Here is a 13785-nt window from a genome sequence, read left to right on the forward strand (position 1 = left end):
TCTGGTTTGGTCAACCGCAAATCCACAAGAAGAAGAAGACGACTGAGCACTGTAATGCAGCTAATGTGAGCGAAACGTTATTTAATGTATCGGATTACATTTTTTATTTCTTTCCGATATCCGATCCAGTAATTTAGGCCAGTATCGGACCGATACCGATACTGAATATCGGATCGGCGCATCCCTAGTTAAGAACAATCCGAGGTGTGTACATCTGAGAAGAAAACCAACAGAGTTGGTTTTAGTTTAGGAGGTGTGTGTGTTCCTGTGTTACTTGTGTGCATTAAATAAAATATAATTAAAAATACATATGAATGTATTTCTCAGATAGTTAGACCGATAGAGACAATGATATAGGCATGTGAAATTTTAATGTAGAAATTTATTTTTGTTGTTTGAAGATTTTTTTGTAGGAAATTAATTGTTTTTAAAGTTATGACCTTTTTCTTATCGAACATTGGAAATTCTGCACTTCTGTGATAAAAAATGATTATGTGGAGAAATGATGCAAATACTGAGTGCTTTTTTTCCTGCATTTACATGTGGTTTGTATGTGGGGGTTCATGGTATTCAAGGGCATAGAAAGGAGTTTATATGTGGGGGGACACATATTGGAAACCTGACAGATCCGTAAATACTCGGAGCAAAGCATAAAAACTGCTATTTGGTCTTTTACTTTTTTCTTTTTCAAATGTTTCTTGCAAAAATAGTGTTGTGTATATTATTGCATGTATAATTTACATATATATATGTTTTATAATCATAAGACGTGGACAAACCACCAAACAAAATGGCTTTATGAAGCATAATGACCATGTCATTCCAGGCTGTAGGGCTTATTCTATCAGCTGGCCGCACTGGTACCAGTACAAATGAGTATTCGGGCCACACTGAGAAAAAAAAATAAATTGTGCATTTTGAGAATAAATTCAAACCTTTGAGAAAAAAGTCAAAATGTGCAGATTAAAGTCATTTCAAGTCAAACAACTGCCACCACACGTTTGTTATCCCCTCCAGAATGTCTTGTATTATGAGTTAGTGAAACTATACTTTAGAATCAGTTTTAGTAACAAGGAAATGATTTCTCTTTTAGTACATAAACACGATGTAGAAATAAGTAAGAGGATGTTAAAGAGAGAGTGCAGAAAGCTGCATCTGCTCAGAGGGAAAAAGGATGGCTGCACCTTTGTACAGTACAGAGGGGACACAATAACACAGCTGATCAAGTTGTTTCTACCCAAGGCATTTTGTAGAGAGTACAGCAGCTGTGACTTTAAATGATGACTTTGACGATTTTGACTTTATTCTCAAAATGCTCAAAATGATTTTTTTTTTCTCAATGTGGCCCTCACACTCATACTAGCAAGCTAAATATTTCAGTAGCACAAAAATAATTTAGTAATGCACAGAAGAGCAAAGTTTTATATGTTTTATTGGTCGAAAACATTTAATAATGGTCAAAAATGCATTTATGTAGGTTGACTGGCAACAGAACTGGTTCTTTAATTAAACAAAGTTCTGACATGAAAAAATCCTCACAGATAATGTAATGAACAAATTTTCCACTTTTTAAGGTAAAAAACAGCTATTAAAATATGCCTATTCAGTTTGAAAGTCTAATCTAATAAATCAAAATAAATATCAATAAAAATAATAAGGAGCAAAATAAATAAATAAAAGTGATACCTCTCACATTTAATAGACAAGCTGTATGCGTCTTTACAGCCCTTCATTTAGCCGAACAGGTACACAAAAGGTTAAAAACATCGGCCTAAGCAGAAGAGCCAAAATGATTTTTCTGCCTCTCATTTGAAATTCATTCAAATTGACTTCTTGTCCAGTAAGTAAACTTTATCCTATGTATGAAAGTAAACTGACAAACAACCATATTCATGGTAACATTCCCGACAGACCGTTTTACCTCATTCAGAGTTTCTGACTCCTGCCGCTGTCTCCAGCTCCCAAACACTCGGAGCCTTTCAGAGGGGGGCGGGGGAGCGCAGTGGCATGACGCTATATTGCGCCTTCAAAATAAAACCACGCGAGTTAAAATTTTTTCTCCTCCGCGGTGTAATTTCTGGGTGGGACAAATGCCCCTGTCTCCAATATTGGGGGGGGGGCACACGTCCCCCCCGGTTCCTACGCCTATAGTGGTATTTATCTGTTTTTAGTTACAGAAGGACAACAGGAAGAGGGACTTGATGGATGGTATTTTTATTATTGCTTATTATTTTTTAAATGTGCTTTATGAATAAATTTGTATTGGGATTGGATTGGATTGCTGCATGTGCATGTTTATTTCCAGGTAATTAATGAATTTAAGTTTCTGGTATGAGGAGATGTGGTTGAGCTTTTGTTTGTTTGCTTTGTGTTTAATCTTGTGTGTCTTTGTTGTGTTTCTGTGTGCTTTTAGTAAGAGAAACCACACAAGCACAATTAAAGCAGAAACAAAGGCAGTGACATAACATCCTCTCTCCCTTCCTGCCTCTCTACACCAGGAGCTTCGACCATGACCAAGTGAGCATTTCCACAGAGTGCAGCTTCCGCACCGACTCCGACTGGACTTCCATAATCAGCTTCGACATGAACCAGGAGCCGCACAGCCCAAATTCACCCTCCAAGCTCTTCAAGGTAGGTCTCAGCTGATCATTGGGGTTTAGATTCATATTTAAGTGTGCATAATGACAGAGCTGGCTTTATAGCAGCTTGTGTTGATAGGAAAGTTAGGCATGAAATAACAGATGCAAGAAAATGATTCCTCACAAAATGTGTTCCAGGATTTCACAGTGATAGGCAATTAAAAAAATAAAAATGTATTAATTTTCATGCCTTTATTGAACTCATGGAGCAATCAGTCACAGTGCAGACTGGAGAAACTTGTAAATGCATACATGGATCGTTCTTCATCTGAAACTCTTTGAGTTCATCAGTATTTCATCACCTCAGGTGAGTTTAGATCAAGATTCTGACACGTTTTCTCTAAACCTCAGTTATTATTCTTCTGCAAAATCTCTTCATGCATTTGTGGATTAATTAGTTGTGGTGGCTTTTTGTCTCATCAGTCCACAGAATGGACGCAAGTGGAACATCCAAGTGGTCTTTTGGAAACTGTGGAAGTTATATCATTAGGAACTCTTATCTTCACATCAGAAGTGACATCTGCCCTTTTAGGAGCTTTTAAAAAACCCGGGTGTGATCTTTGACTTTTGTACTCTAGATGTTGTTGAAGCTGGCATCTTTAGCTGTGAAGATGAAAATGTTTTAAAGGTTGGATTCCTGCCTGTATTTAGTCTGTGCTGGTGTAACAGTCTTTATTCAGGTTTCAGTTTGTAGCTGCTTGGTGAGCTGAAGCTGGTGCAAAATACTGCTCCCTGGCTGCTAACACTAGTATTTTCATCCTTGCATCCCAGTGAGTTTTAAGATTGATTTTGAGGTTTCATTGTTTGTGGCACCTCCTTCCTGACGTCCAGATGGTGTTGGTCGTGAACCGGTTTCCCTGTGAACTTTCCTCCAGCTGAGGAGATTCCAATTCGAACCTTTTGCAAAATTCAATTAAAACTAGAATTTTGAAAAAGGTCGCTGGAGATGAGCAGGATTTGTTGCAAGGGTTCCCTTTCAGTCGATTCACTCGGTACAACACATATATTATGGGCTATCACGCCTTCGCGTGTCCTGCTGAAGACACCTATTCACACCTCTAAGGCAGATGACCTGTGATGACATATGTGTGGCTCCGCCCGTGCATATATAAACTGTCATCACAGTCATTCTTCAGTTCTTACGCTCTTCATCTCGCTAAGAACACCTCTGCTGTGGCAAGCTAGCTAGCTGCTGCTAGTTAGCTCTGTTGTCTACCGGCTCGAAATTAGTTTAACTGCCCCTGTTGGTGTTAGCCCCACCGCTCAGTTGGTGTGTGGACTGCCTGCGGAGCGCTAATTTTGAGTGTTCTAGTGCAGCATTTTCGCTTTGCGTTTTAGCATGAATACTAAACCAAAGGGAGCAGAGCAGAAATCTTCTGTTTGTCCCTGTCCTCAGGGGTGCAGTTTCTCTGTGCACGACAAGGACCTGCACGACACGTGCCCTGTCTGCCTGGGGATTGAAGAGCGTTGACTGAGCCCGATGTCTGTGCATTTTGTTGCCAGCTCCGGTGCTCGACCCTGCAGAGACGGGTGACGTTTGTGGGAAAAAGTGCTGGGAAGGACGGCTGTTGCACGGCATGACCCCCTCCTTTCTGAGTCTGGGATCTCGGCTTCCCCTGGGTCCGAAGGCGAGGGGGATCAGACTGATGTCCCCACATTTAGTTGGGCCGAGCACATGGAGGACATTGATAGGTTAGCCGAAAGTGAGCCGGAACCATGCGAGAACGCTGGCTAGCTTCAGTCTGAGCTAGCCGCTTGCCAGGATGACGAGGACTTGCTAGACATCGGCCTGGATTTGCATGGTTTGTCGGAGGATGAGCAGGAGAGCCTGTCGTCGGCTCAGTGTGACGCCGGCTGAGACAACATCTCTTTTTTTCGCTGTTCAATTGTGCAGCGGATAAGCTGCAGGTGGTCTGGCCCTCTCCTCCGTCAACTCAGTGGGTGTCACGGTTTGCAGGGTTTTTCCTCCCACCTGAGCCTACGATGGTCAGAAACTGCCTTCCCATCTTCCCAGATTTTGTCTCAGAGCTGACCGCTTCATGGAACAAACCACTCACTACCTGCGTCACTGTGCCCGGCTATGGACAGTATCTGAAACTTCACGGCACAGAGGAGGCTGGCTTAGGTAACTCACCTCCTATGGAGCCGTCCCTGGCGGCTTACCTCGCCCCATCCCATAACCATGGTGTGGGTGGCCCGTCAACTCTCCCGTCCAAGCACTGCAGATTTTCCACGTCTCAGCTGGACAACATTTATCAGGCTCAGGCAGGAGCTGCCCACGCCATGAGCTCCGCTACTATGCTCCAGATGTACCAGGCGATGTGCCTGGCAGAGCTCGGCTCACAGGTTCCCCCAGACAGGTCAGAGGAGACATGAGGTCAGAGTCACCATGGACTACATTCTCCGTGTGTCACTCTGCGCAGCGCTCTCCCTCGGCAGAGGGATGGCTTCGACAGTAGTGGCTCAGAGGCACCTGTGGCTGACCCTCTCCAATATCCCGGATAGGGACAGGGCTATTTATCTAGATTAACTAGTGTCTGCTGCCAGATTATTTGGGCAATCACTCGAAGCTATTCAGGCTAAATTCGAGTTGAGGAAGAAGCATCTGTTTAACTTAGAGTGTTTCTTTTCCTCGTTTGCAGCCACTTACTAACAATCATGAATTAGGATACGGGCCTAATGTGTGAAGAAAGTATCATGAAATAGATTACTTTAACATATTTCGCTTTTAAAATGGAGTTGAGTAAAATGTATATATTTTAGGCTATAAGGATTGGCCAGTTTTTCAAAAGGCGATTCACAACGAACCTACTTTAACCCTTTAACACTGAATGTGTCCCATGTGACACGGCATACTTCAAAAGTCGCAGACTCACTGCTGCAGATGAAACCAATATGAGTGGTCCTCACTTCGGAGACAGACAAAAGTTGGTACAGCCGCTGTTCTGTCGTTCCAAAGAAAGGGGGAGGGCTCCATCCTGTTCTCAACCTGCGAGTCTTGAACAAATACCTGCGAACTTACAAATTCAAGATGCTAACACTCAGGCAGCTTCTGAATGCAGTCAGCCCAGAGGATTGTGTTACGACAATCGATCTAACAGATGCCTACTTTCATGTGACTATACACCCAAATCACAGGCAGTTTCTGAGGGTCGGATACAAGGGCGTAGCCTACGAATACCTGGTGCTGCCTTTTAGAGCTGTCTGTCGCTCCTTGCACCTTCACAAAATGTGCCAAGGCAGCTTTAATTCCCCTCTGAGAGAGAGGCGTCTGCATTTTAGCCTATCTGGACAACTGGGTTCTCATAGCGGACTCCAGAAAACAGGTGGCGACGTAGTTCTTGCTGGTCCTGTCTCACATTCAGACACTGGGTTTCTCAGTGAATTTTCAGAAAAGCTCGCTGACCCTGAGCCAGCAGATCCCCTTCCTCAGACTAGAAATATCCTCGCTCTCCGGCCGAGCACGTCTGTCAGAGCACAGAGTAGCCGTGTTTAACCACTGCCTCGCTCAGTTTCAGTTGGGACGCAGACTGCGTTTCCAAACAATCTTATGGTTGTTGGGCATGATGGCATCTATGATTGCCGTAGTGCCACTCGGGCTGTTAAGGATGAGGGCTTTCCAGCGATGGACTCTCTCTCACCACCTGTGTGTGTCACGCCACCTGTGGAGGAGACTGACAATAACTGCATCGTGCATGTTAGCAATCTGCCCTTGGAAGGAGCCCGGTCTGCTGCATCAGGGCTCTCAGGCCCCATTTACGCGACACCATTTCAAAAATGAAAACGACATCGTTTTGATGCATTTTGGCCTCCTGTTTACATGACAACGGAGTGAAAACGATTTGTTTCGGAAACGGGGTCCAGATTGGAGCGTTTTTGAAATGCACTGGCTTGCATTGTCATGTAAATGTTTGAAAAAGGGGTGATTTAAAAACGGGGTGATTTTTGCAAGGTGGTGTCCACAGATGCCCCCCCCCCCCCGAGGGGATGGAGGGCTCTGTGCGATGGCGCATCAATGAGAGGGGTCTGGACTGCACTGTAGCGCGAGCTTCACATCAATCACCTAGAGCTGCTAGCTGCTTTTCTAGCGCTTGTCGGTGACATTTCCTTAGGGTCTCCATGTTCCTTTTGGCCGAAGATTCAAACCCAATTAAACCAAAAATATCCAAAAACTCACTGGGACGAGCAGGTTCCGGTGCAGGCTGTTTATTAGACATATTAGTTACACAGAACACAGACAAAAACCAAAACACAGACAGTAACATAGTTGAGACTAAGATACACACACACACACACACACACACACACACACACACACACACACACACACACACACACACACACACACACAGAAGAAGAAGAAAGAAGAGAACTGGGAAACACAGAGACAGAGAAAGATGCAGAAACAGGAAAGGAAAAGAGAGGACAGGAAAGAGAAGAGCACACAGTGAGAGGTGAGCTGAGACAGAGTGGCAAACATTTTATATCCCTAAACATGATAACTGCCCACTTGCCTTTGACCCCTACTAATTTACATAAAGTCTCAGCCCATGAAACTTGAATCCCAACCAATTGTCTTTTGGTTAAACCACGCTCACTCTAAAGTCACATGTTCAACATATCAGAGGGGTACCTTTTGGTTTATGACAGTTCAGACAGGTATTACAAATGATGAACATTTCTACTCAAACATCTGCTAGGATAACATCGTTAGTACCACTCCACTTAGCCCAGTCTTATTTCTCCCCCCTCCTGGCCAGAAGAGCGCGAGGGTGGGGGCCTACAGAACTCCATTTTAGGAATATACCTGTCATAAAACACTGCTGAAGTATAACATAGCGTTAGAGTTGTCATGAGGAACAGCGCTCACTCCGGCAACTCTCCAAAAGCCTCAAACGCACACCTAAGATCTAACAGGTCTCACCCTCACCCCAGTGACCCAGAGAACATATGACAAACAGACTCTTCTTAATATCAGAATACAGCACTCTGGCTGTATTCTGACACCTTTTTCTCCCGACCCGGCTTGGCCCCGGGAGATCCTGCGCCAGTGGGCCAGCTCAAACAAAGGAGGGCACAGGGCACCCAGGTCACGCACAAGGCCCCGAGGGAAAAGAGTCGGCGTAAGAGAGAGGCTGAGGCGTAGAACGCACCAAACGCCACTGCCGAGCATCCTGTTGGCTAATGTCCAGTCACTGGATAACAAGCTGGACGAACTCAGGGCCAGGATACACTTTCAGAGGGACATAAGGGACTGCAACATCATCTGTCTCACGGAGACATGGCTGACCCCCCTCATACCGGACCACGCCGTACAGCCGGCGGAGTTCTTCGGTGTTCATCGCATGGACAGAACGAGTGAGTCTGGAAAATCAAGAGGAGGAGGTGTGTGCCTAATGATTAATAACAACTGGTGTGACAGTAGGCATGTCGTCCCTCTGAAACAATCATGTTCGCCTAACCTGGAGCTCCTAACCCTGAAATGCCGCCCCCACTACCTGCCCCACGAGTTCACTTTGGTCATCTTCAGCGCCGTCTATATTCCACCTCTGGTGGACACAAACACTGCACTATCCGAGCTACATGAGGCTATTTCCACCTATCAGGCTAACCAGCGTGATGCGGCACTCATCGTAGCCGGGGACTTTAACAGTGCAAACTTGAAACTTGACCCTAGACCACTGCTACTCTCCATTCAAAGAGGGCTACAAAGCAAAGCCTCTTCAGCCCTTTGGGAAGTCTGACCACACCGCTGTCCTTCTCATGCTGAAATACAAACAAAGTCTCAGGCAGGAACCCCCTGCTGTGAGAGAAGTGACACGGTGGTCTGATCAAACAGAGGCCGCTCTGTAGGGTGCGTTGGATTCAACCGACTGGAGACATCGGAAGCTGTTGTGGGATTTATTGGGAAAGATGTTGATGACACTTCGCTTAGGAGGACCATCAGGACTTTTCACAACCAGGGTGGATAAATCTGTCCGCGATGCTCTGAGGTCCCGCACCGCTGCCTACAACTCCGGCCTCGCCTCTGGGAACATGGAGGACTACAAGGCTGCGTCATACAACGACAACAACAACAGCGGTGAAAGAGGCCAAACATCACTATGGCTGCAGACTGGAACAGCAACTACAACAGTCTGACTCCAGGGGACTGTGGCAGGGACTACGCACCATCACGGACTACAAAGCACCACACACCCCTGGTGAGTGCCAATGCTTCTCTGGCTGATGAACTCAACAACTTCTTTGCGCGCTTTGAGTTGGGAAGCCGACTCAAAGCGCGAGAGACTCATCAAGAGACTCAAGACATTCATCACCTCCTCACTGCCCACCACCCTCGACCCACTACAGTTCGCTTACCGGCCAGACAGATCCACAGATGACGCCATATCCTTCCTCCTCCACAAGACCCTTTCGCACATAGACACCGGTAAGGGGAACTATGTGAGAGTGCTGTTTACAGCTCAGCATTCAACACCGTAGTTCCCCCCAGGCTGGTCTCTAAGCTGCTGGACCTGGGCCTGGGCCCATCCCTGTGCAGGTGGTTTCACAGCTTCCTGACCAGCAGACCACAGGTGGTACGAGTGGGTCACCTCACCTCATCCTCCCTCACCCTCAACACCGGATCCCCCCAGGGCTGTGTGCTCAGCCCTCTGCTGTACTCACTCTACACCCATGACTGCGTGGTCACGTCAGAGTCCAATGTCATCATCAAGTTTGCTGACGACACTGCTGTTGTGGGACTAATCTCCCACAATGAAGAGACAGCCTACAGGAGAGAGGTCTCCCGCCTGGAAAACTGGTGCCGGGAGGACCACCTTCTGCTCAACGTCAGCAAAACAAAGGAACTGATCGTGGACTTCAGCCGGAAGCAGCAGAGGGACTACCATCCACTTGTCATCAGTGGTGCTGAGGTGGAAAGAGTGGACACTTTCAAATACCTGGGAGTGACCATCTCACAGGACCTGTCCTGGACTCATCACATTAACATCACTGTGAAGAAGGCCAGACAGTGTCTCTACCTCCTCAGGTGGCTGAAAGACTTCAAGCTCCCACTCAAGGTGCTCAGGAACTTTTACAGCTGCACCATCGAGAGCATCATGCGTGGGAGCATCACCACCTGGATGGGAAACTGCACTAAGCAGGACTTCATGGCCCTAAAAAGGGTGGTTCGTTCAGCTGAACGGACCATCAGAACCACCCTCCCCAACCTGCAGGACATTTACACCAAGCCATGCAGGCTGAGGGCCATGAAGATCCTAAAACAGCCCAGCCACCCCGGACACTCTCTCTTCTCCCTGCTCCCATCAGGCCGGCGTTACTGCTGCCTGAGGGCTAAGACTGAAAGGTTGAAGAAGAGTTTTTACCCACAAGCCATCTGTCTGCTCAACTCTTAGTCCTAACTGGACTATTATTGCACAATATAAATATTATAATATTCTATAATTCCATGTAAAGTGTGTATAGTGTATAGTATATAGTGTATAGTGTGAATTACTTATTTTTATTCTTCTTATTTATATGTATGTATATATGGTTGCAGGTACAAAATACATTTCACTGTGCATTGTACTGTGTATAACTGCGCATGTGACAAATAAACACCCTTATCTTAATAAAAGTAAAAATAGTGACAATACAAATAACATAGGTGAACAATAAGAGTAGATATATTCCCATACATGTAATGATAATAGATGAAAGTAGAGGCCCCTAGGAGCAGGGCCAGTAATTAGTAATTTGGACTTCAGAGTTTTTGTCCCCCCTCGGTTCGGTGGCTGCTCTCTGGGGCATGTATATACGTCCCATAATATATTTGTTGTACCGAGTGAATTGACTGAAAGGGAACGAATAGTTATGTCTATAACTTCTGTTCCCTGAAGGAGAGGAACAAGGCACAACACTAGGAAGCCCCGCCGCACAGCTGGGCTCGGTGATGAGCTGCTATTGAACTGAGGAATGACTGTGATGACAGTGTTATATACAGGGGTGTTACAGTAGTTTTAAATTTTTGCCGGTACTATGACAGGCACACACACACACACACACACACACACACATATATATATATATATATATATATATATATATATATATATATATATATATGAAATCTCTGGTCATAAGCAGTGTTTTTGAGCTGTGCTGTGTTATTGAAATTGAGCAAAACAACATGAAACACAATTAGTTAATCTCTATTTGCTATTAATTGAGATAGTTTGTAACAAGCAGACCAACATTAAACGTAGCGGTGAACGTTTTAACCTGTTAACTGGCTGAACCAAAATCACCTGAAAAAACTTGTGCCCTCTGGTTATTATTGGCTCTGGAAAACCCCTGTTGTTGCCCATTAACTGGCAGTGACCTGTAGTGATGGGTCGGTCGCTAACGAGCTGGCTCTCAAAGCTGGCTCTTTGAAGTGAATGACAGGAGCCGGCTCCCGGGAGTGAGCGGTTTCTTTTTTCTTTTTGTTCGTTTCATTTTTTTTTTTATTTTTATTTTTTATTTTATTTTTTTTGTGGAAGCCACACGTGATTGGTTAAGATGAATGGTGGCATATGATCGTCTAGCGGGAGGGGAGGGTCCACGGACACACTGCGCAGTGAGTAAACAAATACCAGAGAGGGAGGGGCTCCTGCTTCCGAGACAGGAAAGAGCTAAAGGAAGTTCCGCGTTACATAGAGGAAACGAAACCCGCAATTCAGCAGCTATCGCCTGAATTAATGTGATAGAGAGAGTGTAGACTGCAAATTTAAAATTTTATATTGAGCAGGCTCCACAAACAACCTGCACAGACATATATGAATTGTTCATCCCTCAGTGCAATTAGAAGAACAAAACAGGGCAGGTCATCAGGCAGGTGAAACAGGATCAACTCCTCAAAGGCCCTTGTTTTTTCTGATTTCCAATCTTTTGCTTTATAATTTGCATTTGAAGCACTCTATTATATGTTGAGTATATAAAGAAATGTTTGATATAGGCCTAATGTATGTTTTTACATTAATAATTCATTTTACACTTTTTTAAAAATGAAAGTCTAAGGACCCATTTGGGAGCCTCCCATTTTGATTGACATCTCATTCGGCCAATCATATTAATAAATGGGTTTTCCAGAGCCAATACTAAGCAGGGGGTGTCACGTAGCTTTTCGGTTGATTTTGGTGCAGCCAGTTACATGATTAGCCGAACGAGGTGTCAATCAAAATAGGAGGGTCTAGCCTGCCATATAAAATGCACTGCATCCGTGTCCTCAATTTCTGAGGGGAGAGAAGCTAGAGATTTGAGGCGCCAGCATAGCATGAACAGTTCAGAAACAATTTGAAATGAGAAAAAAAAAAGCAATTTATTAACTGATTACGTCGTGTTTTAGACTGCTTATTGCTAGCGGATTTATTCTAGAATAGAAGAATAGAATAGAATGCCTTTATTGTCATTATACAGGATGTAGATTGGAGGGCCACTCCTGTTCAGTTCCATGTAACAGAAAATCAAACTCTCTAAAATGAAAATAAAAATATTATAAAAATATTATAATCTAGTATAATCAATATGATCAAGAGATATACAGAAAATAAACAATGTGTAAAATATACAAAAAATAGAATGTATAAAAATATATACATACATACCTACATTGGTGCATCTGTACATTGTAAGAAAGTAAATGCGTGTATACATATAATAATGAAGATGATGAATATTGCACTTGGTGAATGAATATTGCACTAGTGAATGAATACTGGATATTACACAATATAGGAGTGATAGATATTGTTCAGTATGAATAATATAATATTGCACAGAGATGTGGGTGTTGCACAGTTACAGTGGGTGAGTGTGTGAGTTCAGGGTGGTGATTGCTCTGGCGAAGAAACTGTTCTTGAGTCTGTTTGTTCTGGCTTTGATGCACCTGTAGCGCCTGCCAGAGGGCAGCAGGTCAAACAGGTCAAAGCCAGGGTGTGAGCTGTCCTTGATGATGTTCCTGGCTCTGCTGATGCAGCGGGAGGTGTAGATGTCCATCAGGGAGGGGAGAGGGCAGCCAACGATTCTTTGTGCTGTCTTGACTACCCTCTGAAGCCTTACCCTGTCTGCCTCAGTGCAGCTGCCGTACCATACTGTGATACAGTACGTCAGCAGGCTCTCAATGGATGAGCGGTAGAAGGTCAGCAGCAGGTTTGAGTCCAAGTTGTTCTTCCTGAGGACCCTCAGGAAGTGAAGTCGCTGCTGAGCCTTCTTGATAACAGCTGTGATGTTATCTGACCAAGAGAGATCAGCAGAGATGAGGACACCGAGAAACCTGAAGGTGTGGACCCTCTCCACACGCTCGCCGTTGATGTAGAGGGGAGCTGGGTCAGTCCTGTGCTTCCTGAAGTCGATGATGATCTCTTTGGTTTTCATGGTGTTCAGTACCAGGTTGTTCTCTGAACACCAGGCTGTCAACTTCAGGACCTCCTCTCTGTAAGCTGCCTCATCTCCCTTTGAGATGACCCAAAGTACAGCCATAACTGGTTCTGAATGATGGCTTTACAGCAGACAGCTGCTCCAACTTTTGCCGGTAATGCGCATCTTTTAGTGGTACGCAGTACCGGACCGTACCGGCTTACTTTCACCCCTGGTTATATATGTACGGGTGGAGCCACACATATCATCATCTGCCTTAGAGGTGTGAATAGAGGTGTCTTCAGCAGGACATGCGAGGGCGTGATATCCCATAATGTACCTCATTCCTCAGAACAGAACAGAAGTTATAGACATAACTATTCATTTCTAAACACAGAGTTAGACAAAAACACAAGAAAGCATTTAAGCCCCTCCTGAGAGTGTCTGCCTTAAACACGTGAGTTAGCAAAGCCCTCAACAGCAAAACAAGTGAAAGGAGACAAAGACATTTCTATTTGTATAGCGCCAAATCACAACAGTCATCTCAAGGCGCTTTGTATTGTAGGTAAAGACCCTACAATAATACAGAGAAAACCCAACAGTCAGAATGACCTCGTGAGCAAGCACTTGGTGACAGTGATGATCTTTTCTTGTCTTTCTAATTATTGATGCTTCAAGCTTAAAAATGATCAATCTTTCTTTATTAGTTGGCTATGTACCACAGGCCTTCAAGGTGGCTGTAATTAAACTGCTACCTAAAAAGCCA

The 13785-nt window shown here is 44.6% G+C and overlaps 1 protein-coding gene across 2 annotated transcripts in view; it reads left to right on the forward strand.

Annotated features, from left to right (window-relative positions):
* Positions 1 to 13785, forward strand: part of LOC115772724 (mucin-17-like) — a 90491-nt gene that overhangs the window by 38364 nt on the left and 38342 nt on the right. For both annotated transcript variants that reach the window (XM_030719118.1, XM_030719119.1), the window contains exon 2: positions 2499 to 2631. In XM_030719118.1, coding sequence (XP_030574978.1) covers positions 2499 to 2631 — 133 coding nt within the window. The remainder of the gene's footprint in view (positions 1 to 2498; positions 2632 to 13785) is intronic.

This window comes from Archocentrus centrarchus, chromosome 22 (assembly GCF_007364275.1).
Source record: "Archocentrus centrarchus isolate MPI-CPG fArcCen1 chromosome 22, fArcCen1, whole genome shotgun sequence".
Lineage (NCBI taxonomy): Eukaryota > Metazoa > Chordata > Actinopteri > Cichliformes > Cichlidae > Archocentrus > Archocentrus centrarchus.